Raw genomic sequence first — 26457 nt, 5'->3', positions numbered from 1 at the left:
CACCAGGCAAGGAGAGATGTGTGGAAGGTGCAAACCACCCTAGGTGGAGAGTCAGCATTTCATGCAAACATTGTCATGGGTTTGTCCCACTGCAGCCTGGGCCAGAGCCAGAGATGATGGCTGGGGGAAGGCAGCAGGTCTGCCTGGGGCATGGCAGGACAGGGCACCAGGGGAAGAGGCCCAGGCAGAACTGGGAGAGACATGCACCAAGGAGGGGCATGGCAGCAGGGGACAGGCTCCCTTGAAGATGGCAAATGGGGTCCAGGGCTGGAGCAGGAAGAGAGAGCCCCAGAACTGGGCCAGAAGGGCCCAGAACCTTGGTGTAGTCTTGGGTGGCAATGATGATGGGACACTTCCTGGTCCCCTGAAAAGAAGTTGGGGGGAGGGGAGGAGGGCCCAGCAGGGTGGAGGAGTGAGGGGCAGGAGTACGCTTGAGGGGAGCAGGTGGTGTGCAACCCTGCCAGGCATCCCCAGATGCAGAGACCGGGGCCCCACTCCCTGGACATGGACAGCCAGGTGTGCCTGGTGGTCCAAGAGGGGATGCAGCCCCTGGAGGACACAGTGTCTGTTGGGGAGGGCTTCTGCCGCCTCTTCCCCTCGTCTAAATCAGCTTCTCCTCCTTCTGCAATGAGTTTGACTTCTCTGTCTGTCTCTCATCCTCTGCCTCCACTGCCTCCTCTCCTGTCTCCGTCTTCCTGCCTGGGGCTGGGGTGTCCCCAGCAATGGTCCCCAGGACTTTGGTGCTGTGCTCCTGAGCTTTGGCCCTGAGGGCAGCAATGCTGTTTTCTCTCAGTTCCTCCTGGGAAATTGTGGTTTTGGGATCTGGGCCCCTCTCTTCCTTGTCACCTTTGTCAAGCTTGGGCAGGGCCTGGCGCTCCACCTCCGTCTTCCTCCCCGCCTCAGCCGCTGCCTCCAGAGACTTTTTGTGCATCCCTAAAAAGAATTGTTGGTATTCGGGTTTAGAAAAGCGCCTGGGCATGGGAAAGCCATCTTGAACTGAAAACAGCAAAGATAAAGAGAGGCCAGAATTAAGGAAAAGCAGAAACCCTCACTTCACACAGCAGTCACTGCGAGCCGCTTGTTCTGGCCCCCGCCCGAGGGCAGCCCAGGCACAGCCACTGCCTGCTGGGGCAGCCTGGGCCCAGCATTCATGCATTTTAGGCTGCCCTGAAAGGTCTATAATTACTCTCCCTTCCGTTTCTCTCTGTGAACCTAAAGCTAACATGCTCCCTGCATGGGGATGAGGCTGTAGAACAGTTGCCTGAGCTTAACTGAGGCTGGGGAGGGACATTCTCCATTAGCTATTCCTGTATTGACCCACCCCTCACAACCTCCACCCCTCTGCCTCTCTCCATTTCACATAGATAAAAAGTCAAGGCAGCCTGTCATCAAGATGCCAGACACTAGTTTTGGCACTAGAACCAGCCTGAAAAGTCAGAAAGTGGGAAGCAAAGAGCAGGAGCATGGTAGGCTAGCAGCTACCTCCATGTCTGCGCAGAAAACCAAGTGAAACCAGACAGAAATGCATCTCCCCCAGGTGCCAAGAGCAGGAGGATGCAGCAGGGTGCTTCCCCTGGGATATGGGGCAAGAAAAGTACATTTGGGGGTCCTGACACTCCACACAGCATCACAGAGTGGCAGGAGTCAGACTGAAATTATCTCCTGTCTTGGGCAAGGGTTGGAGCCCCTGCTCCCTGGGCACAAGGGATGATCGTACCACAGGAGTCAAAGGCTAACACCAGCCTGTACATGGGAGGCAAATTCCTGCCCTGGCCAGGTCCTGCAAATCAGGATCCAAAGACCAGAAAGGATTTTGGATGAGCAGTCAGACCCTTTTGATGAGGGCCCCTGTAGGACGAGGTGGGGAGGGCAGTGGGATGGAGGGGCCTCACCCTGCTGCCCTCCCCATGTTTTTAACAAAACTCCAGTTTCTTCCCTGGATCCCCCCACTTTGTCTCAACCCACTCACCATCCCCCACAAAGGTGACTGTTCTCTTACCCAGGAGCCAAGGGGCACAGGACTCCATGATGCCATCCTTGGCAGACTTGAGGATGGACTCAGGCAGTGGGATGGAGTGACGCACCATGGCGCCGTAGAGCCCATACTCAGCCATCACGCTGCTCCTGCCCCAGCATTTCTCCCTCTTCCGCCATTTGGCCCGGCGGTTCTGGAACCAAACCTGAGGTGGACGACAAGGGAGGACATGGGTTTTTTGGAGGGAGACTGTGTGTCAGTTCCCTTCCTGCAAAGAGACACACATGAACTTGTGCAGCAGGATGAAGGCAGAATCATTGATGCTGGTCCTGAAAGCACTGCAACCTCTTTCCGTGTGCAACAGTATCTCTCCCTTGCAGGAGCAGATTCCATCCCTCTCCACAGGATACAATTAATTTGCCATTGCGGTGTCTTTTTCTAGCAGCTTTTGGCTCTCATGCCTGGGATTTCCTTTCATTATTTACTATGTGCCTGAGCTGTGGTGCTGGGCTGTGAGCAGCGGTGCCTGCAGGGAGGGCTGGGATAGGGGCAGATGCCTGGGAGAGGCAGCAGAGGGGAGAAGCTGGTCTGTGTGCTTCGCCCTGAATTCCCAGTTTGAAAAGCCCCTCATCTCTGCAGAAAATTGGCAGAATAATCTCTGAGCTGTGACCTGGGGGGCAGCAAGCAGAGAGGCAGGGGTTGGTGATGGTGTTGAGGGGGAGATGCTTGCAGAAACCTATTAGCGCTCTCTCTCTGATTTCCATTCCTCTTGTCTCTCTCACCCTCCTCCCTCCCCATCTCCCCTCCCTTCCCGCTGCGCAGAGGCATCAGCTTTAGATGAAAAATTGCTCGAGGTCTATTCAGAAGGAGGCAAAGGAAGAGTCAGCCCCAGGGGCAGCCCAGGCCTGATTGAAAAATAAGTTAATTTCAGTTTGAATCGATGGGCCTCAGGCACTGAAATATCACGGGAAATTAAAGCAGCTGGTCCCCAGGGAACCACGCCATTGACCTGCGCTAATTAATGCCATGAAGTTACCAGGCCCCTCTCTGAGAGGCAGCCCCTCCCTCCCTGCGGACACCCCAAACACCTCCTCATTTAACTAATTAGACTCACAGAAAATTGGGTGTTAATTTGTTTAGGATTTTTTTTTCTTTTCTATTTTTTCCCCTCCCTTTCCCAGAAAGTACATGGCAGAATGGAAATGAATGGCGGGGTCTCGCTGGCAGATGGATGCTCGGGGTCACTCTGCAATCTTCTCTGACTTGATTGCTTGATTAGGTCGTTAGCACATTAAAAAAAAAAATTGCTTGCCGTCTGGTGCTGGCCTGATGAGTGGGATGAGGCGGGAATCGCCTGGGTAATTTATCTTTTTATACTGCAAAGAATTTGATTTCAATCTGCAGATATATGGAGGTGCCTTTGACACCTGTTTAACATTACAGAGCTGACAGCTTAACCCTCTCTTGTCCCCACCACCCCTAGTCCTGGGGGAGCTTGGGCTGAAGCAGGGACCACATGGGGACTGGGGTAGACCCCCACCTCTGCCATGGGGACCATGAGACTGATGCCAAAGAGTGAAGTCCTCCTCTCAGCTGGTGAGGTGACCTCGCCTCTTCTACCTGTGGGGAGCAGAACTGCCCAGTGCCAAAGCCTTACAGGGACAGAGCTGCAGAGTAGGCAGGTGGCTTGCTAGTGGGATGGGCTGGTGACAGCCAACCTTGGCAGCTTTCTAAGAGCCTGGCTGGCCTGTCCCCACAGAGAGGTCTGCAGGGTGGCTGGAGAGGTGGTCCCAGTGGCTGTGATCCCAGCTTCTCCAGCAGAAGACACTTTGTGCATGTCAAAGGAGATTTTACAGTCAGGGGCCTTTGCCACACAAGTCACCTCCTCTGCATGATAAACAGTCTGATTCACACTTTCGTGCTGGTAATATGTAACCCCTGAACCATGGATGGCTGCAAATCCACCAGGGCCTGAGCAAGGACTCTGGGGAGCACCAAACTTCTCTCTCCACCTTCTTCTCCATGTCCCAGTGACACGGGTTTGCTTGGTCATGCAGTCAGCAGGATGCTGGCAGGGTCTCTCACTCCAGGGTACACACTCCTCCCACTTCCACAGCCCAGAGGGCAGAGCTGGAAAGGATCGGTTTTCTCTGTCTCCAGCCTCTGACACAAGAGTTTGTGGTTCTTTCTCACCCACCAGCCTGGGGCTGCGGGGCAGCCACCCCTGACACATCCGTGCTGAAAAGAGGCAGCTCAACACAGTGGGGCCAGGAGAGGAATCCTGCTTGTTTTGCCCTAGATAAACCAATACAGTTATACCCCTCACCACAGACCTACCCTCCTTCTCCCTTGGCTTCAGGAAGAAGTTCTTGCACTACTCAAGGGACAGCACCTGTAAATCTCCTTTGTTTTGGGCTGCTCTGACACCCACCCTTATTTTCAGAGCAGCTTGCCAGGCTTGCCTATATACAGCTGTGTTTGTCACCAGTTGTCACACCTGGGATCTCAGCCAGGAGCAGGTTTTTCCACCAAGTATGCAGCAGACAACTTTTTAAACTCTCAGTCCTTTTTTAGTGAGCAAAACATCCTCACTGATGTTTTCACCACCTCTCTTTCTCACCTTGGTGGCCCAGACATCTCTCTTGCCTCATGCTCCTCTGACCTTCTCCTTAGCCAAGCCTTGCTTGCTCCAGCACTGGCTGCTGCTATTAAACCCACTGCCATGGAGTATCCCATTTCCAATGGCAAGGCCACTCAAATACTGCAGAAGCTCTGCTGATTTTAACAGCCCAATTTTGACTAGAGCTAGTGAAATTTTTTCAATTAAAACATGCTGATTCAATCGTACAGAAAAAAACCTCCTTCCAGCCAGTGGAAGTGTAATCAAAATTATCTATGGTTTTCTTCTGAATCTTGTATTTTAATCTCAGCCACCTAAGACATGAAAAATCTATGTCTAAACCCAAATGGGAAAACCAAAATGATATCAACACCTTAGTAAGATAATTTGATATTTCTGAAACATATTTTTGTCATTCCTCTTGGTTTCGACTTGGAAAAAGGGAACTTTGAAATCCAAGAATTGCTATTGGAACGGAAGCTGGGAGGCCATCTGGCTTTAATACCAGGAGCCATATCTTTATCTCAGAAATGAAGTGAAGCTGATGATGCTAAATAGTGAATATTGCTGGGATCAGAACCCAGTCCAGCACCTGTGCCACAAAACTCTCCAGAGCAGCACACAGGGAAGAGGTCCAGCACAGCACTAGCAGCCCCCACACCATTCTGATTCAGCAGAATAATTCTCCTTGTCTCATTCTCAGCATTTTGCCCTAATTCAGATGGCTCCATCAACGGGATGTTCTTCTGGGAGAAGATCTTACTGTTTTCTTCAGCTTTCCTGATGTGATAGAATAATTTTCCTGTGCCTCTAATGTAAGATGAATTACATGAGTTTTAGTCATTCTGGGGTATTTTCAGCTGTTTTGATACATCAGCCACATCTTCTGAATATTATTGGCATCTCACTTTCCTTCTCTTGTCTGGGATGAGTTTCACCCTTAAACTTCCATTCACTTATGGTTTTGGTGTTCTGTGACTTCTTAAGCTGCAGTTGTCTTTGCTTGGAAATATTTACAAATTCCTCTGACCCTGTAAAAGTCAGGCTGCTTCAAGCTATGCTTAGGTTCGTCCATATTTGGTCTTAACCCTTCCCTTCACATGGGTCAGCTCAGCTTTGTAAAATGCTTTATTGATGTGGCTGTGTACCATACACCTTCCTCCTCACTTCCTTTCATATGGTTCTCTATTGCACAGCCCAGGTTGTGGTGAAGACTGTGTTTGCACTTCCACTCTTCACAACCAGCGCTGAAGAGCCCTGATTAATTTTAGACACACCAGATGTTTGTGCAAAGTTATGAGGATCTGATGCACAGAAGTGTCTTGGAGCAATATGCTACATCATAAGAAGATTTACAGCTTTTTGTTATCACATGAGAACGCTTTCTGAAAGATGGTGAGCTTGTTCCAGGAAATCTATCCTTAGGAACTGGACAACAGAGTAAAAATGACATGTGTGTCTTGCTACCCAGAGGACACATTAGCATTGAGTTCAGCCCATGCAAGCACACTGGGTGTTTAGCAGCCCAAAGCCCTCTTCTGGACTGCTTCTGCCTCCCATGAGTGATGCCTTTGGCATATCAAGGGCTGGATCTGGGATGGTGACCACTCTGACTGAGCTGGGGGCAGCAGCCAAGCACACCTCTGACAAGACTGCCAGACACCTCTGGTGCACTGATGGCAGGATAAGAGGATGCTTACTTCACAGCGCACACTGGAAGCCAGGTCCATGCACCCTGCAGAAACCACATCCCCTTACGTATGCACTGGGTTTGCTCCTCTGGGCAAAGGAAAGCTGCAACACCAAAACTCATCACCTTGCAAAACCTACTCTCATTATGAAAGAGGCAAATAGGGAATGGTAACATAAGCCCTTGCTCAGAAAGGATCTGCCTGGCAACTCTCTCCCCATTATTTGGTGAGAGCTGAGCATTACACGCTTTCCAGCCCCACTGGGTGAGTCACACTGACAACTGCCTCCTCCCAGTGCAGCGACAGCCTATGATCCAACAGCAAACACCAGCACCTTCGGTCTGGTCTCCCGGATGCTTGTACCAGATGCCTGTCCTTCTGATGCCCCCCTACCAAAACTAACAGTACTGCAAGCCTTATAAATGGCGATGTTCCTAAGCCAAATCATCGTATTCCAACCCTGAATGCCCGATGCCCAAAGCTGAAAAAGCCGAGGACCCCTGGGCTGCACCGCAGGGCTGCAGTGTTTTGGAATCAAGACTGGAAAGGTTATTCTTACCAGTGTCCTCCTCTGAACCACAAATGACAACCAGTTCTTCTTTGGATTATTGATGATGCAGAAGAACAAATTGTAGGAGGAGGAATCTCTCATTTTAAAATGGGACGTGAGTCTCAGTGTGTCCTTGCCATCTGCATTCATCATATTAGTTAGTTTGTTTACCTAATCAGCTCTTGAAACATTGTCTGCTTAAAGAGACAAATCTCCTGGAGGTTTGCCATGAGCCAGGAATCTGAATTAGGAAAGTGATATTTTAAGACACCTGGGGTGTTACTGTGTATTGTTTCTGTACTCTGTAAATGTAAAATTTTCACTGGTTACACTGATTTTCTTTGCTTCTACTTCCCAAGTTGGGGCACACTGCCTGGAGAATAGGTAGTGGTCAATTTGTCTTTCTAATAAAATAATGTTATATTGCATGCCCAAGCATTCCTCACCCATGAAAGGAAAATTACAGGCTCGATAATAATGACTTTTTGCTTCACCAAATCTCACATACTGCCTTTGATTCAATAGGGGTCTTTCAGGTAAGAAGCTTCATGGAGCTTTGTGGCTCGTCCTAGACCAAAACAGTGCATGCCGAAATGTCCACTAGATGGCCTCAAGCAGATGCACGTCCACACAGGCACTGACAGACGTACAGACTGAGACATAAAGACACAGAAACACAAACACTCCAACACGCATCACACTAGCACACGACTTGGACAGGTCGTGGGGAGCAGATGCTCATGGCTGTTGGCAAACCAGAAACCAAAGCAGGGGACAAAATCTCAAGTTCCCCCATTAGCACCTCTGAGAGCAGCTCCCCTGCCCATGGACTAACAGGCATGGACTAAGAAATTTCTGTAAGATGTCTGCAAAGAAGCCATTTCTGATACTGAGCTCTTCAAGCAAGGATGCAGCAGAGAAACCCTGTCTTTCCAATCCAGGCAGCCTGGGAGATTTCTGGCCTTCTGTTTTCTGGCCTTGGGTTGTAATCCTCTGTCATGGTCTCACCTGGTATCATGCTGCTGATGGCATTCCAACCCAACACACTGGGGTCCCCCTAGCACATCCACTCTTCTAGCACTCCAGCAATGTTGGGCTGAAATCCTCACGTTATTCTCCTAGACCTCTTCCCTCTGTGGCACCCGTTGTTCTGTGAAACACTCAGACCCAGCACACTGTAGATGCTGATGTTCCTTTCACCATTGTGCAGCTCTGGACTGATCCTGTCACCTCACTGCACACACAGCACAGCATTGTGCACTCTGGTATGGAGAAGCTGTGCCACAGTGCATGCTTTTCACTCCTTTGTCTGCATACTGGTTCCTCCTGTCCCTGACTAGAAAAGGCTGGTCAAGTCAAGTCCATTCCCTCCTTTGCAGCAGAACAATGTTCCTAAAGTTATGCCCAGCAGCATTCCTAGCCCTTCACCCTTGGGGCCCTTTAGTAGGTCCAGCTTCAGATCAGAGAAGACCTCCAGCTCACCTCCATACATGGGGCCTTGCTGTCATCTCAGCACTCATTCTTTCTGACAACTACACACCTCCCTTTCTACCTCTATCCTTTCCAGCACAAGCCTCTACAATGAGAGTGGTTGAAATTAACAGCTCTTTTAAATTAAAAAAGAAAAAAAAAGCCACATCCCCACCCTGACAGAGCTGGTGGCCCTGGCTGGGTCCAACCTGAGAATGTGAGTGTTGCAAACTCCTCATACTTCCTGAGAACACCTCCCCATCTGCACTCACAGTTGCTGGGGCTTTATAATGAATTGCTACAAGAATGTAAGGTCTGACTGGGTCCTAGGGCTTCCTCAAATCCCTCCCGTGTAGTAATCATCCCAGGAAAGTTTCCTGTCTTCAGGCTGCTGGTGGAGACTGCTCCACTTCTGCAAGCCTGGAAATGGTTTATTGATGTCTTTTCAAATGTAATGTCAAAATTATTGTCACTGTTTATGGTGACATCACTTTCTATGGCTGGTGTAAAGTGGGTATGAAGTTAAATGAGAGCAGTAAAGGTTGCACATGGGCTGCATGGCTGATCACAGGACTCATCATCCCTCCTCTTAGTCAACACAGGGAAAGAGCTCTCTGAGCTCACAGAAAAAGCAATTCCCATGCATGCTATGGCAAAAGTCCTTCCTGATAACAGCTGGAGTCATGCCTGATTCACTTGACTAATAAGTCCAAAAAGACATACTGAGGTGACCTGTGAGATGGCATTCATGCCTCTTGGACAGACATGATGGGTCCTTTGCAGGTTGGATCTCCTCTAAGCTAAATTTCCACAAGGCACACATTGAGTACAGGCTCAATATAGTACCCAGCAAAACTGTAAAAGCTATTACCATGTCAGGAATCCTGCAGGCCAGACCTGCCTCTGGATCCTGCTCATAAAAGCACCAGGCCAAGCATAGCTACTAGTTGCAATTTATCTGGCTTACGCAGCAAAAGGTGTAAAATCCCTCTTTACCCAGTAACGTGTCTTAAACTGTGCCCCTTTGGCAAATGTGGCATTTCACCTGGCCTTTCTATCTCAATGTGGTAACATGGGTTTTTGTTTGTTGGCATGTAACCTTCAAAAAGTGGAGAACTTCATCAGATGTAGGGCTCCCAGCTTCCCTCAGACAAAAACAAGTGTGCATGGTAACTCTAGTGAGATCAGTGATTCAGCACACGCCTGATTGTGCTGCACATCTGTACAGCAAATACATCTCTGAGACTTTGACTTCATCATGGCCAGATCACAATGCCAGCTGACCAACAGCATAGCAGGAGCTTGGCTCTATTATAGGCTGCCAGATGCTAGGCACAGAAGATAAACACCCAAATTACTCTTTTCCTAACATGTGATGGAGAAGCAGGAAAAGCATCAGGGCCATGGGTGTACAACAGACACAAGGAAAGCTAACAAGGGTGCACACACTGAACAAGTCCACACAAACCCCAGGATACATCTATCATCAACACGAAGGGTGATACTGCATAGACCATCCACCCTTTGGCTCACAATCCATGCCTCTGTTAACCGAGCTGATATTCTGCCTGTGTGGTTTCAGTTTACCTCCTTTTTCCCTGATAATGCTGCTCTGCAGCTACTCTGGCCAAAGGAAATGTTAGTGCAGGTCTTCATGAATATCCATATGCATTCTGTGAACATTCAGGGGCACACCATGTTATCACCTTCCTGCTAGAGCAAGGCCAATTGGGAGCTGGAGGAGAATAGTGCATCACCCTCCATGAAGCCTTCCAATGGGCACCAAATCAAAGCTTGGGATGACAGCCCTTCCTCAGAGGTTGCAGAGCACTGCCTGTTGCCCTTTTCTTTATCAGTACACACAGAGCAAAAGGGAAAGGTGCACTCTGGCCTTCTCCAGGAAAAATATAGGACCCTGAGGCTGTGCATCAGCAGGATATGGTGTGGGCAGCACTACTTTGTGCCCCTCATTTCCCAACACCAAGGCTCAAGCCCTTCACCGTGGTGCATGGGGATACAGCCCATAAAGTCTCCCCTGCAGCATGGGCTTCATCAATGCACAGGAATTCTTTATGCATGGAAGCATCAACTGGAAGATATCTACTGAAATGTTATATATTGTAAAATTTGTAACATGTTGGAGTAAGCTTCTATGCAGCAGCCTGGACTGAGCACCAAAAGGAGAAAGTTGCAGTCCTTTACAATCTCCCCTTAGGAAGATACATGGTAAGGATGGTGTCTGCAATTCCTTGCTTTGTGCAACAAGACATCTAATCACCCAACCTCAGCAATCCTTCACCAGGCTTTCTGAGTCTGGGGAAGGAGGAGGACCACCAGAGACAAAAACCAGGTCAGAATGGTGGTCTGTACCCTGACTATCACCCAATAGGTCTGGACTAGCATATGTTGTCCTGCACTGGGGTGGCCCTTCAGGCTCTACTCCTACCAAATGTCTGCTTCTGGCTCTACCTGTTTCTTCAGCCCAGTGTGCCCTCCGCCTTCTGCATGTAACTCATGACTCCAGGAGATTTCACATGACACTTGATAGATGCAGAAGGATCATGTTTCAGCAGTCACCACTGATGTGCCACTGATGCTCACAGCCAACATTTTCTGGTTGAGCTAGTACACTGTGGTGTGACCACAGAGCTGGCAATACACAACCCACCTATGGATGCTGCTCACATGAGGGTAGCACATCTAAGTTCACCAGGGCATTCTCAGGTATGCCCCAAGCTTAGTTCACCCAGGCTAAGATCTCTCAGGAGGGGTCCTCCCTCAGCTATGACTCAGTGAAGCCTCAGTCTCAGTCAAGTCACCTTGGTCTGAATAACTAACAAATGGCAGACACTATAGTGACAGTCATGGGGGCACTAAGTTGGAAGGATGAAAGTGAAGCCAAAGAATATAAAGAGACCTAGAGATGTCAGAAACACCTGCTGGACATGAAACAGGTTGTCTTGGAACAGACTTCACTAGCTTGCCTGTATAAAGCAGTGACCAGCACAGATACTCCTCATGTATATGCACATGTTGGCTAGATACTTCCAGGGGGTTGCTTCCCCACACGCACAGTTTCAGCCTCCCTCTGGGTGACCTAAGCAGTGCCCTTGGAGAGAGAGGGTACATGGATGAGAAGTTATTTCTTCCAGCAGCTGAGCCAGAGCTTTGCAGAGGCAAGGTAGGCAGCCTGGCTTCACTGGCCTGGCTGAACAACATCTGTATGGGCTAACCCAGCCTGGCAAAGTGCTGCTGCTTGTCCAATTTTTAACAGTCATCTCCAGCAGTCAGAGAAGAGTTAGTCAGTAGGTCACTTCTAGACCACAGAGGGGTCATAATCTTCATACTTTTGATTGTGCAGTATGGATGCCATAGGCCTTCATATTATCACAGGAAGGTCACTATATAAAAGCAATACTTCACTTGTATTCTCTTGCTACGAATTTAGAGAGAAAGCTGCAGCTGAAAGCTCTAATAACCTGATGTAAACATAACCATAGCCTGAGTTTCTGCTCTGCCTTTGCTCCAACAGTTTCGAGCCTGACAGAGACCCACTGGAACAGAAAGCAGGGAAAAACTTGTGCTTCTCACACCAGGAAAGTCCTAAACTGAACATCTTTTGCTGCTCTCAGAGCAGTGCTGCTCACAGTAGACAGAAGAGAGCCTAAAGCTTTCTCACAGCCTCTGATGAGGGTGGTTTCAGGAAGCCACCTTTTGATATTGTAGCAATAGTTTATTCTTCAACTCAGTTTCTCTTTTCTGCTCCACAGAAGGACCAGACAGACTTGTACATAAGGAGACCAGAGATCTCTTTATATCTGTTGAGGACTAGATTTCTCAGTAGCTTGGTGCATGAGGCAGACAATAGCATTTTTGTGTATTTCTGTACAGGCCTGTGCAAAACATGGCTCACAGAAAACCCACAAAGAGACAATGAAAAGGCAGAGGAGGTTCACACTGGCAGAGAAAAAATGGGAACAACTTGTTGAGATCTATCAGGATAAAGGATAAACCAGTACAGAGGAAAATAGATCCATTAAGAAATAAAGGGGAGAGTAAATTAACCATGTCTCTCAAGTGCCTCTGTTATTGAACTATTTAAAAAAATCTCTATTCAAAGCCAGGAAAGGAGGGAAACTTTATGGTAAATGGTCATTGAAGGAAATCTGAACACACACACCATCAGCTAGTCCCCCTACCAAGCATCATAAGGTTGGAGGGGAATTAACTATTGAACTTGCTGGGCTGCCCAATTATTTTTTAACAATCAGTTGTGGAGTACTGCAGCAGTATCAGAGGAGAGTAAAGAAAGTTTCATCGTTAGGAAGTGCATGCAAGTGTTCTCAGCACACAGATTTTGGGTAGTGTTTCCAGAAGAGTTCAAGTGATCAAAGAACCACAGCACCTAGGCTGACTCAGAGAAGTGGGGCCCTTAAGTCAATGTTGTTAAGAAAACAGAGGGATAAATGCAGTGAAGACTGTCTGAGTTGTCACAGGCTGTCGGTAAGCTCGCAGATCCAGCTCTAATCGCCCTGGCCACAAGGGGGAAAGTCCTTGCCAAAGCACTCCATAAGCAATAGGCTATGGCATGGTTTGTTGCCTGCACATCCTCAAAGGGAGCTTAAGTGCCCCAACACTGGAAGGTATCTGCTCCTCAGTGCCTCTCCAAACCAGGGAGAGAAACAAGGAAGGAGCTGTCATTGCAAAGCCCGATTTCCCTCCCAACTGTGGAGGAACACACCAAAACCACACTGTCCCTTATGCTGTGACAGCCATAAACATCTTGCAAAGAATGGAGCAGAAGGCAAAGACAAGGAATTTTAGTTTTATTTGAGTTTCTGTTCCATTTAGAAAATTGGTTTGTGGCTGAAGCAACTCGAGGACTGAACACAGAGGAATAAAGTTGTAGTTGGATATACAAATATTCGTTTTTCTTACCACCATCTCTGCACTTTAAAAAACCCCAAAAACAACAACAAAAAACCCACCTTTAAAACTGCACCTACAGCCCCAGCTCTAGCAGGCTAAAACCACAACCTGGGCAGGTAACCTGTACAGTCTAGCAACAAGAAGTGAAGTCCCCACTTCACAATAAGCTGAAGAGATGTTCCCAGCCCTGCATCTGCCTTCCTGTCTGCTGCCTCATATTTGTCCTCTGTCCAGAGACACGCAGTGTTAGACTTTTCAGAGGGCAATCCCTTTGGGAAGGCCTTGCCCAGGCCCCTGAACTTGCCCATCACCCAGCCCCGCTATTTACAGCAATAAGTAATTAACTTGTAAACGAAGTTCTAGCACATGGACTGAAACAGGCCATAGATAAAGGGTAATGAAAAACAGTCCATTTCAGAAAGGGCCAAATTAAAACAACTCTTAATTGAAAAATGGAAATTATATGAATTTAGATTAACTAAACAAGCATGTTATTGAAGAGGCAGCAAAGTGAAATGAACTCCTAACATACCAATTAAAGACATGGAGGCTGAGATGCACCATATGCCATGAGAAACACTCATAATAATATTCTCACAAGCAGTAAGTTATTAGTTTTTATTACTCTCACTTGTTACACTTCCTAAATTCTAAAAGTATAGGGGAAGTTAATGACACTTATCTGTATCACACTGCTGAAAGTTGCCCCAGTGCTCCAGGAATTATTGGCAAAGGTAGCCAGCACTACTGCTCAGCTCTATATCATTATCTTGCCGGGCCTGCAGCTTTCTTTAAAAAAAAAAAAAAAAAAAAAAGTTTTTGAACATGGTTGGGCTCAGACAGCAGCAACACTTTCAGCTTCACTCCTGAGCTCAGTGTAATACTGGTTCCTCAGGCCTTTCCAAATACATTCACCTCAAATACAGAATGTTTTTTGCAAAACTGAAGCAAAGCAAACCTCTTGTTCTGGGAAAAGTACTCTTGCTACAAATGCTTTCCTCCTGACGACCTCCTTCCCATTCCTCCATCCTCATTCTGCTCCTAAAGGGCTACACAGTGATATCAAAATATGTTAATCTGATAGCAGCTTAAAAATTACACTTTCATTAGAGTTTTAGTTGGCTTTCTGTTGGTTTTAAACCAAAATTGGACATCCTGAATTCCTGATAAAAGTTTCTGGATACACGAGAAATCCTCACTCCTCACATACGGCACTAAACGCTCCCTTGGGATTCCTTTTGCTTACACAAGCAAAATGTCTCAATTTTTATTTGTCTCAAAATTCTTCATCCATGTAATTACCATACAATCACTTACAACAAGAACTGAGATTTTTTTACTTGCTTCGTTCCCTAAAAGGTAAATCTAGTGTCCCTACAATGTCGATGAGGAGCCTATTTTTGAAAATACTGTACTGATTGATTTATTCATCAGTAAGGAAGACATACTGTAATACAACATACACATCATTTGAATATCCCAAATCAACTGCTACTGAACTTTAATACAGTAGATGTTGTGTTTATAGTTTTGAAGTATCACATACTAAAATCTTCAATATGGGTAGTTATCTACAATCTACACTCTTCAGAGTAATCTGTTATGAGAATGACACTGATTTAAAGACATGTATCAGAATACTTGTCAAGCCTGAGGCCATTTTGAAAAACTGTCAAGTTGTTCAGTAAGGATATACTTTCCCGCAGGAATATACTTCCCTCAACTGGACTTTTACAGAAAAGTCTGGGTTTATTCTAATAGCAGCACTCCAGCTCTTCTGAATACTCTTTCAAATGAATTGATTATGTAGTGTTTTTTCAAATATCTTGCAAAATAGCCACAGGGACATCTGGTCTGATTTGTTGCAAAGTGTCTCACTGGGAAAATTAAATTATTTTCCCATGTTCCCTGATGTGAAAGATGTCTGTGCTTCTTTTAGACTCATACGAGAGGAAAAGATGCATACAATGTGAGAGCGCTGCCTTGAAGAAAAAGCACACGCGTTCATCCTCTCTCTAAATGAGGATCTGAATATTTTTCCCTGAATTCAATGTTCTCTCAAACCAATAACTTTCCTGGCCTCTGATGGCTATTTGTAGTGTTTTGCTGAAGGTTTTACATGCAAGTATTTCCTATATATATTGCGCTCTTTGAATTCACTTCACTTTCATATTGAATTTCATAGGTGATTTACTTTCGCCTTTGACTACTACCTCTGAGAAATAATTCCAGAATTGAAAATAAGAGGTAGTATCACTCTTATGTGTGGGTCCAGTGGGAACCATATGAAATGCTCTGAAGCCCACAGCATGTGATTTCACAACAATCTTGCAAAACATTTCATCAATGACCTACAGGAGAGGAGGAGAACAATGTGGAAAGATGGGGAGACCTGCAAGCAAAAGCAAAATGCAAAATGCCAGAGCTCCCTTGAGCAGTTAAAAACTTATGCAAAAAAAAAAATTAAATATTAATGAAGGAAGAAAGATTCATTGGTCAGCTCTTCCTAGGGGTATTAATGATAAACAGATGCAAAGGCAAGATTTACTTCACTTGTGTAGTTCGGCCGAGAATTCCTTGCATGGGATGTTAAGGTATTTACATGTGTTCAAAATCCCAGAAACCTGTCACAGTTGGTGTCTGTAAGTATCACTAGATAGCTGACCTGCTTTTATAACTTTCTCTAACATACACCTCTTCCCACCTCTTCAGAGGCTGGGTAGGATTTAAAAAAAAAAAAATTTCTGTCTAAAAAAAAGCTTGAAGTGACTGAACTACATAAACGTAAACAGGTATGGAAACAAGCAGACCAGTGCTTATTTGAAGCTATTTCTGCAAGGATTCAAAGTGCAGCTGAACTGGTGAGAAACACACCCTGGTGCACAGCTGTGGCCATGTGGTTCCTTAATATCAGGAAGACTGACAGGCAGGATGGCTTCACAGAAGGACAACCACATGAATAAGAGACAGAGACCAGTGAGTGATTTATGAAGAGTTATTTAAGAAAATATCTTCACAGTTTGCTTAAGCAATGATTAAAACCAAAAGTGACAGCCAGAAAGAAGAAATAACTTAGATTTATTTTAAGAGTGTGAAACATCATAACAAGGGGGAAAGAATAAAGCCTCCTACAAAAGGGGTTAAAGTTGAAAAGGAACATGAGGTGAAATATCAAGAAGCATGACCAAGGCTGGAATTATTTTGTCTTGGCTTGTGACACAAAGAAAAAGCAACAGACAAGGATACTTCATTAGAATATGTGGCAAGGGACAATTGGGTACTGACCCCTTGGGAAGGTGGGTGGGAGCTAAGAGTTTCTCCATTAGCAGTGCCCAGGACTCCTATGTGACCCTGATGCTCACCTCGGCACTGTGCTCATGACCTCACACAGCAGATGCTGAAGAAATTCTGCGTTTCTTATGATTTTCTCCTTTCATGAATGAGTGAAACCATCACCTTCAAGCAATTTCCCCTGGAATACTTGGTTGCATTAGCAACATATGATGTTCAGAACAGCCACACCACTGGGTGTTTCTGCTGTCCATGTCTAGCTAAGATCTCTGGGGCAGTTGGGACCCCGCAGTAAGGAGCACTCCTCTTCTTAAAAATTCTGCAGTATAGAAAGAGCTGCAGCTTGTTTATTAGCCAGCTGCGGAATGACCAGCTGGCAGTATATCAGTGAGAGCTGAAATAGGTACCACGATTACACTTCCAAATCAGACAAACCATTGAATCTCAGAACTAGAAGAATGCTCCTGATGCTGAAGCAGTATATTCAGTGCTGGGTCTGCACTGTCTGCTGTAACATGTCCGTCCTCCTCACCCATCATGAGGGACCTCAGCTCTGCCCACAGGAGAAATTGTGCCTCTGCAGTTCACACATACTGTAACCACTAGATTAACCTCTTAAATTGAAAAAAGGCCTTTAGTGGGAAATCAAAGGATTCTCTTTCCAGCCTAGCATGAGATGGTGGGTGCAGGCAATGCTAAACCCCCGACAGATTTCTCCCCTCTTGGAAGTTGAAGGCCTACAGGTCTCACATGGAAAAATGACTCAATGTCCAGCTTGCTCTCTCTAGAGGTAAAGCATTCAGAGCCTGGAGCAAAATCCTAATGTGCCAGGTAGGGTATCAGGTGATGACCATTATTTCTCAAGATGGAAATCCTATCAGTGCACAGGTTATTACAAGCTATTAGTCAGCAGGAGTACTGCCAACAAAATGGGCTAAGAAGCACAACTTGCTTTATAAAGATTCATTACTCTTGATTGAGCACAAGAATGAGGGCAGTGAGAGGGCCTTAGGACTGAGGAAAAAAGGCTGCACTTTGGTTTTGGAAGGCTCTCCCTGTCCCTGTGCAGGGTCATGCCTCAGCATCACGATAAGGCTTGATGCTGAGAGCTAAGTGCCCTGTGAGCTGCCTTCAAAACCAACAAGGCTGCAGCCTCCTGGGCCATCACTTTAGCAAAGAAAGAGCATGGTGAAGGAACAGATTTGGCTTTCATGAGAAGAAAGAGCACTCACTTTCACTGAGCAGAAAGAGGATATAGGGAAACCAGGACCCTCAACATCATGTCCCAGCCAAGAAATAGTACCTGTACAACAAAATGGGTTCAGGACTTGGCCATTACATCTCTTGTGTCCTCTGCAGTAATCTCATACCTTGTGGAGCAAGGCAGGGGCAGGAGGGAGGCAGCAGAAGCTACTGGTGTCCACCCTTGTGAACTTTGTATTTGGTCTGTCCAGTAATGTTGTACTCCCCACACTGTTCACAGCATCTGTAAGTCTGCTCCAGCTTTTTGGGCTGTAATGATTGCTTGCATACTGGCTGACACCACAGGCTGAAGGCTGGTGCTGGCACAGCCCTGGCAGCTCCGACTGCTCCTTACCCCACTGGAGGGATTCACCATACAGTGGCAATGCTCACACACCCAGGAGTCAGTGGTTTCTGACTCCTCACAGTACAAAAACAGGACTGCATGCAATTCACCCCAAACATTAAAAATCCTTTTAAAATAAATTTCAGGAAAGCTTCTCTTGAGGAGGCAAAATGCAGTGAATGTGCAGAGGGGGTGCAAACACCTCACTGTGCCTCACCCACCATTTCCCACACTACGATCCTAGCTGGCTTCAACATCCTGTACATCCTCTGCACCTAAAGGAGCAGAGATGAGCTCTTCCCCTTCCATAGTGCCATCCAGACCAGTCTCTGGGAGGCTGTCTTCTTGACTATACCACCAGGACCTCAAAGCACTGCAATCTTTCCTTGCATACCAGTTCCCCTTCAATGATTTAGGGTTCCCTCTGTTAGAACAAACCCCCAGTCACTGGTACAACATGCCACATACAGCACACCTTGACATACAAAACACCAAATATGAATCAGCCAAGAACAGCTGGCCTGGCTACCTACTCATGGAGAGCAGGGAGCAGAAAGCCTGGGGAGGTTCATTCAAATCAATGTGAGCCTTCCAGATGGCACTACCTTTTCTTCAGGGTCGGATGAGCACAGCTGAGAGGGGGAGGATAATGGGGTCTGGGAGATATGATTACCTGTATCCTGTCTTCTGGCAACTCTGTTTTCATGGCCAACATCTCTCTAGCATATACGTCAGGATAGTGGGCCTCATTGAAGGCCTTTTCCAGCTCCTCCAGTTGGTAGGATGTGAAGATTGTCCTGAGGGGAGTAAAACTCTTTGATCAAAAAAACATAAGAAGCAGAGATGATGAAGAGTCAGAAATGGACACAGAAGCTACAGAAACCTGGGTAAACTGATAACACATAGCTTTTTCCACCCCATCTCCTGTGTTTCTGTGCACAAAAAGTCAAGTGCCAGGGTGAAAGGAGAAAGAGAAAATGCCAGAAGACAGTGCTTTAAACAGTTACAAATCACCTTCGCTCTGGGGACTTCCTCTGGAGACAGCAAGCACTGCCACTAGCACTGATGGCAAGCTGCACTTGCATCTCAGACCCTGCTGCCTTTTGTGGGAATCCTGGGGGTGTCCCTGTCCCTCTCTCCTCCTCTGACAGGAGACTGAACCCATCCCTGGCCTGCCCTAAAAGCACCCCCACCTCCTCTTGTAGCCTTTGGTTTCTTAACCCTTTGATAGTCAGGCTGACATAAAAGCAGCATCCCCTCAGCACCCCATCTGGCAGAGGTGCTGAGCTCTTCCCCAGCTGCTGGTCCTTAGCCTCTCCAATCTCCACGAGCAAATGATCCTCCCCTGAAGCCCTGGTCCTCTGCTGAATCCTCCAAGGGTTTTATTCCACTCTGCTCCTCACTGCTTTTCTCCAGTCCTTCCTTACAAATCCAGTGCCAGCTCCCTTCCTCTGCCTTTACCCTGTTTGCTTCTACTCCGATAGCCCGTTAGCTGCTCCCTGCCAGTTTGCATTACCCCATTATTCCTCTGGAAATCCTCCTGGACCGCCCTTGGCGGGCAGCAGCCCCAACCCGCCTTTGCACAGCCAGTTCTCAGCTCGGGACAACCGGATTGAAAAAATCAGCGGCTGGAAAGCCGAGACGGATGAAAGCCTTTCTCCAGGGGATGGATGAGAGGTCTCAGGACACTTCCACTCCCCTGAGCGTTAAAACTCACACCTTCCAACCCCCTTAGTAAACAAAAAGCAATTTTTGATTAAAAAAAAAAACAACAAACCACTCCAATGAAAAAAAAAAACCAACAAACCCAAACAAAACAAAAAACAACCCCAAAAACAAACCAAAAAAAAAAAACGAAAAAAAAAAAAAACCCCCAAAACCAAACAAAAAAAAAACAAAAAAAAAACCAAACAAGCAACAACAACAACAAAAAAAAAAAAACCCAAACAATCCCAAACACCAAAACAACAAAATACAGCCTTTGTTCAAAGTAAACATATAAATATATATCTCAAACTAAGAAACCCGTAAGGTGGAAGGAAAGAGGGGGAATACATCCAAATTTCAAAAAAAGCCCTACGTTTCCAGAGATCATAAACAGAAAATCTCAGAAATATCGTTTGCTATTCAGAATCTAAAGGATTTCACCAAATCGATAAACATTACTAACAAAAGCAGCATGCAAATGCCAGGAACATAACTGCAATCAGAATCCTTTCTTTAAAGTCACTCCTAAACCCATTCTCTTTTGAAACATTTTTTTTCCAAACTCCGACAAATCTGTGAACTCTAAGGACAGCAGAGGCACATTAACTCGTTTATTTTCTCTCTCTGGGACCACAGGAAAAAATATTCCAGTTTTGATACAATTTAGATTTCAAGCATTCTGCTCTACTCTCCTCTGACCAGAGCGCTGAATCCCAGCAAGGCTCTCCGACAGGAGAACGTTCAGCTGAAGTTTCCTCTTTTAGCTCTCGTCCTTGGGTAGCCCCTGTCTCTTTTTCAGTACACAACTCTCTCTTACTTTTTGTTACAAATATCTGCAGATTGCTGCCTGTCATCTCACAGCCCGTTCCTAGTACGACTAATTAGAGGTCTTAACCACGGCTAAATGTTGCAGGTTTGTTTCTGTCGAGAACTGAAAATAAACCAAATCTGAACTCGTTTTCCCTCTGTCCTCCCTTCTCTCCCCACACCTCTCCCTATGGTCCACATAGAAAACGAACCCATATTTACACCCAAACTGAGAGCATTTGCTTGCGGAGGGGTGCCCGGGTTTTGAGATGAGCCCTTCAGTTGCACGAATAGTAGGACGGCTCCTGGGATAGTCCATCTTGTTCCATCCCGCATCCTGCAAAGCTTTCACTGGGGCATCTTTTAATCCACCCTTCCTACATCGTGGTGGGATTGATTTAATTATTCCTAAATCACCCCTCGTGAATGGTGTCTGGTCTTCCTTTGTCCTGACTCTCTGGCCACAGCAATGCCAGAACTCAGCAAGGGATTTTTCGTTCTGTTTGTAAGGCACAGACAATTCAACTCCATTTGACTGTGGGAGAAGTCAGACAAAGTCTATTACCCTGACTGTTCCAGAGGGGAAACCAATCCCACCTCACATCTTCCCAAAGTGGATCTTCTTTTTCGTTAAGAAATTGTCCAGTTTTTGTCAGCTTCTCTATAGGCTGTGGTCTGATTCTCAACTATTTAATCTATTGGCCAAAATATTTTATTTGTAAGCAATAAAATATTTAAATAATTGATGGAAATTGTCCTTGCTGATAGCCAATATTTATATTGCTACGTGCAGCACGAGGAACAGTTTTTGATTATTTGAACTGCTTCGATTTTGGACAGGATATGTTTCTTTTTTTCTTCTGAACACCAGTGATCTGTATCTCACCCAGGTGCTCACGGGCTGCTGGCGGTTTGCGGCTCGGGATGCTCGGATCCTCAGCCATAAAAATTCTTAAAAAAACGATACTCGTGGCCAATGCCCACACTCCCTAAAGTCACATCCCCAGATCCGATTTATTTTGGACGGGGAGAAAGAAAAAAATTAAAAGACCCGGTGGAGAAGCCGAAGGGCGCCTAGACTCCCAGGGGCCGGTGTCGGGGGTTATTTCGTTCCGGACGGGCGCGGGTTGGGCCCGCCGGGGCGGCGGGGCTCGCCGGTGCCGGATGCCCTGGGGAGGAGGCAGCGGGGATCCGGCAGAGTGGCGTCCGCCCCTCTTACCTGTGCCGCCTCTTCTTTCGTTTCTTGCTCTGGTTTAGGAGGATTGGACATTTTCCGGTCGCTGGAGGAGACATCCTCAGAGTCTGCGGAGAAACAGGCATCGGCCGTGGGCTGGGGCTCTCTTGCCACCGGGAACCCCACGGGCAGGACGGGCCCGGCGGCTCCGGCTCTCTCCGCCGGCTCTGGCCGAAGGTTTCGTTTGCGTTTGCTGCGCGGACGGGGCCCGCCGCCGGCCGCTCCTTCCAGCCCGGCGCGGCCCCAGCGCTGCTGCTCCCGACCCCGCCTTCAGCCCCTCTCCCTGTCCGAGCGACTCGGGAGATTCACCCCCTCCAGAGAAAGCTCCGGGCCGGGGACCGGACTTCTCGCTCCCCTTCTCTTCCCCGGAGTCGTTTGCTGGGTCTGCTGTTGTCGCGCTGCTAAAATGCAGAGGCCCGGCAAGCACAACAAAACCGTAGAAACGGGGGAGCTGCAGCCCCGTCCCGCGGCCCGGCACCCATGGACGCCTGCCCCCGCCGGGGATCCCGGACATCCCCGCAGAAACACCGGAAAAGAGAAGGGAAAAAACTGAGGCTCATGGAATATCAGGAAAAAAAAAAAAATTTAAAATCCCGTGAAGAGCTGATGTCTGCCCTCGGCACTCCACTCCCCAGGGAAGCCAGGCCGGGGTGCTACGGACAGAACCGTGCCGTCTTTCCCCGAAAGAGCAGCCGGGGGACGGAACCTGGACCCCCTTTCGATGCGCACCCGCTGTCCCTGTCGGGAGCCGGGGCTGGCCCCACTCTCCGCCCTGCTCCTGCCGTTCACGCCTCGACACCCGCCCGGCCCCGGTCCCAGCCTCAGTCCCAGCGCTTCGCTGCTTGGGAGTCTAGCTGAAGCCGGGGGCGGCAGGTACGACCTGGGCTGGTCACCACGACGGACGGCTCTAGCCGCACCCGGAATGAGACCAGGGTCTCTTTGGGGCCGAGCACTGCTGCCTGCCTCCGGAGGGACCGGAGGTGGGCCTGGGAGAGAGGCCTGCGGGAAGGGTTGTGAGCTGCTCCTGCCGTCTAGAAAAGGGATGCGGAGCGGCCCCTAATTCTACGGCAACGAGTTGGGGCTGCCGGGGCCGCGGGGAGACCGCTCCGCCAGTGATCCCCTCATCCTGGGGCTGGGGACCCCGGCCGCACCATCACACCGCGGCCGCAGCCCCGGACAGGGGCGGAATATGCTCCCTCCCGCCCGCCTTTCACTCCTCGGGATCGAAAACAAATCGCCTTCCGACGCCGGGCACGGGTCCTTCCGCCGGGGCGGCGGGTGTGGGGGGCGGGCGGCGGCGCTGGCGGGGTCCCCGGAGGCCGGGGACGTGCCTACCTGAGCTGGCCCGTCTGGCTGCTGTCCAACTGCCCGGGGCCCGAGCCAGGGGCTGCAGGTTGGACGCTCTGGGGGTCGGAGAGCACCTCCAGGAAGGTGGGCTGGGTTGTAGAAGCCAGGGATCCCGCCGGCCCCCAGCAGCCCCATGCCCACACCGCCCACCCCAGCGGGACTGAGCACGGAGCGGGCCGCCAGCAGGTGCCCAGCGGGCAGCGAGTCCAGGGCGGCCCGAGGGTGCGACGGGGGCTCCTTATTCAAGCCCAGGATTTCCTGGATGCCGAAGCCGGTGCAGCGGGAGGGGTGGGCCCGGAGCTGGGCTTGGCTCCCGCCGCGGGGGGCGGCGGAGGCGGTGGAGGGGCAGCGGGGGCGGAGGCCGCGCCGTCGGGCTTGGCTTACCGGGCAGGCTAAGGAGCCAGCGCAGCGCCCGCTTTGCCCGTCATGCTGCGGCCGGGCGGTCCCTGGTGCCCGCTCCGGGAATGCCTGGGAGCCCCCTTGCTCAGGCCCCTTTTATCCGCCCAGCCGGGAGCCCGAGCGGGGTCCAGAGCCGCGCAGCCAATCACAGGGGCCAGCAGCGATTAGGGATGCCAAAAGCCGGCACCGGCGGCGGCGGGGCCCGCGCTCGGCGGGCTGGGGCCGGTACGGCCGCAGGGGCTAGGGCCGCCACCCGCCCCAGAACCGAGAGGGGCCGCCCCGGCGGGGCAGGCCCCAGCCTCGCTTCTCCTCCAGCTGTGCTGAGGGAGGTGGGGTTAGGAGGGACGGGGGCAGCTGTGGTTTTATAAACACAGCTCCAGCCTGGCAGGGCACTGGCTCCCGGGGGGAAATGCGCAAAGCACCATGTAGGGAACGCCGGAGTCCCCGGCTTTTTTGCTCATCCCGTCTTATGAGGTAAATACGCGGTCAGCAGAGAAATAAGGGGGCATGGAGGAAACCTAAGGATTAAAGCCAAGCACTGTTCCTTGAAAGTGTAGAGCTGCAAGAATTGTAACTTGAAGAAACAACACACCCTAAGTGGTGGGAAGTAGTTGCTTGGACTCTGTAGTCACCTCTGCCCATAAGCATGGTTTCTGAGCCACATGACTCTTCAGAAACTAAGAGCACCTCTCACCACCCGTAGGCAAGATACCACAAACCTCATCCCTGCCAGCACTACCCCAACTAAAAGGCATTAAACCAAGAAAAAGTCTTAGTTTCTTAGAGAAACATCCTGTTTCACTCCACCCAAGGCAACAGCTCCACCACAGCGTGTACCATTAGCGGTGTCAAATAATCGACAGTTTAGCTCCGAAAGCCTTCTCATGGAAGCCAGTTAATCAGTGGAACACCAAGCTAGGGCTGGGACTTCAGCCAAAAAAAGCACAAAAAGCCCATCTTACACCTCAGCTTCAACAGGAAACAGTTTCCCATTCCTCTTAAGATTTGCAGACCTATGGGGTGGTCCAACAGACCAAACAGCTTCTGCTTTCCTGTGAGGGGGAGGCTATCCTGGTCACTGGAGAAGGTTCTACAGTGCCCAGTGTGTGACAGCACAGTGAGAATTGGGAACTACCTCTGATATCGATGGGGTCTGGCCAGGACAATCACAGGAGCTTTGGACTGCCCACAGTCCATGTTTTGCCTACTTTGGGAATACTGCTTTAGAGACTTGTCCTGCTGAATGACTGAGGCATCTGCAGATGCTGAATATCATGCCTTCCCAGAGCAAACCAAGCATCCCTGAGCATGGCCTCCACCATGATGGCAGTATTGCTGAGGCCTTGTCAGAGTTGCAAGGGAATCATCTACCAACTTGGTGTTTTAGATATTCCCAGCCATGCTTGTAATGCAACTCTTGTCTCTCCAGTGATGGAAATGGTTCATAAGAGGTGAACGAAGACAGCCAGGGCACTGTTGGGGCCAGCTGCTCCCTGAGAGACAGTGATCTGGAAACCAAGTCTGATTACAACCATCAGGGCAGGATCCCTCCAGCCGGGGTCCTCTCCCATCCTACCTGAGCAAGGCAAGCAGAGCGGTTTGTGGTCAGCAGCCAGGTTTATCCACCGGGCCATATCACCAGACAAGCTGATGGTGCTGCAGCAGGTCACAGTTCCTTCTGGGAAGTCACATCCTTGGGTATGTATTCCAAAGAGTGCACCGCATGGCCAGGGAGAGGCATGGCTGCAATGCAGCTCAAGCAGGAGTTAAGAATGAGAGCCTCAACTTAAGCCAGCTGCTGAGTAAAGGAGGGTGGAACCCCTGCTGTGGCTCCCTCCAGAACTTTCCTGACAACAGTCCCTAGCAGTGAGCTGACCTAGAGTAGACAGCTTTTCTCCTAGTAGGGAGCCTGTGCTATGGGCCTTCTCAGGGATGCCATAAGCCATCCTACCACCTCAAACCTTGGCTGTGTCTTGTCTGCATTAGCCAATGCATGGTTTCCTCACTGTTCCACCTGGCTGGGGCTGCCCAGTTAAGGTACATGGGTTCCTTACCCAGCATTCAGCCTGGAGTTACACAAGCCCTGGCTCAGTGTGCTGGTTTTGGCTGGGATAGAGTTCATTTTCTTCCCAGCAGCTAGTATGGGACAATATTTTGGATTTGTGCTGAAAAGTGTTGATAATACAGAGATGGTTTTGTTACTGCTGAGCAGTGCTCACACAGCCACGGCCTTTTCTGCTTCTCACATCACACACCAGTGAGTAGGCTGGAGGTGCACAGGAAGTTGAGAGGGGATACAGCTGGGACATCTGACCCCAGCTTACCAGAAGGATATCACAAGCCATACGATGCCAAGCTCAGCATATAAAGCTGGGGGTAGAAGAAGGAAGGGGAGGGGACAACACAGCAGTAGCATTAGGAGTGAAGATTATCTTCCCAAGTGACTGTTACTTGTGATGGAGCCCTGCTCTCCTGGAATTGGTGGAAAACCTGTCTGCCAATGTGAAGTAGTGACTTAATTCCTTGTTTTGCTTTGCCTGTGTGTGTAACTTTTGCTTCACCTATTAAATGGTCTTTATCTCAATCCATTTTTTTCCACTTTTTTCCACTTTTACTCTTCTGATTTGCTCATCCTAACTGAGCGGAGTGAGTGAGTGGCTGTGTGACCCTTAGTTTCCAGGTAGCATTAAACCATGATAACTGCTCACATGAGGTGTAGAGAAGTTGCTTCCTAGCGTGACCCCATGTTCTTATCACTCTTTGTGTATCACTCTTCTCTCCTTGTTTCCTTTCTACCTAGCTCTACATCCCTACCAGGGTGTGGATTATTTGGGTATGACAACATTTTC

The 26457-nt window shown here is 48.7% G+C and overlaps 1 protein-coding gene across 1 annotated transcript; it reads right to left on the bottom strand.

Moving 5' to 3' along the window:
* Nucleotides 1–552: 552 nt before the first annotated feature.
* Nucleotides 553–23637, bottom strand: VSX2 (visual system homeobox 2). Its single transcript, XM_030452265.1, is given in 9 exon segments — nt 553–933; nt 2000–2180; nt 18788–18911; nt 21848–21886; nt 21888–21930; nt 23198–23258; nt 23260–23304; nt 23306–23490; nt 23493–23637. Coding segments are annotated over 9 exon segments (1155 nt in total). The 3' UTR covers nt 553–601.
* Nucleotides 23638–26457: the final 2820 nt, after the last annotated feature.

This window comes from Calypte anna, chromosome 5A, assembly GCF_003957555.1.
Source record: "Calypte anna isolate BGI_N300 chromosome 5A, bCalAnn1_v1.p, whole genome shotgun sequence".
In the NCBI taxonomy this organism is placed as follows: domain Eukaryota; kingdom Metazoa; phylum Chordata; class Aves; order Apodiformes; family Trochilidae; genus Calypte; species Calypte anna.
Note: the sequence above shows the minus strand (reverse complement) of the source record. Positions and strands in the feature narration are given on the sequence as shown.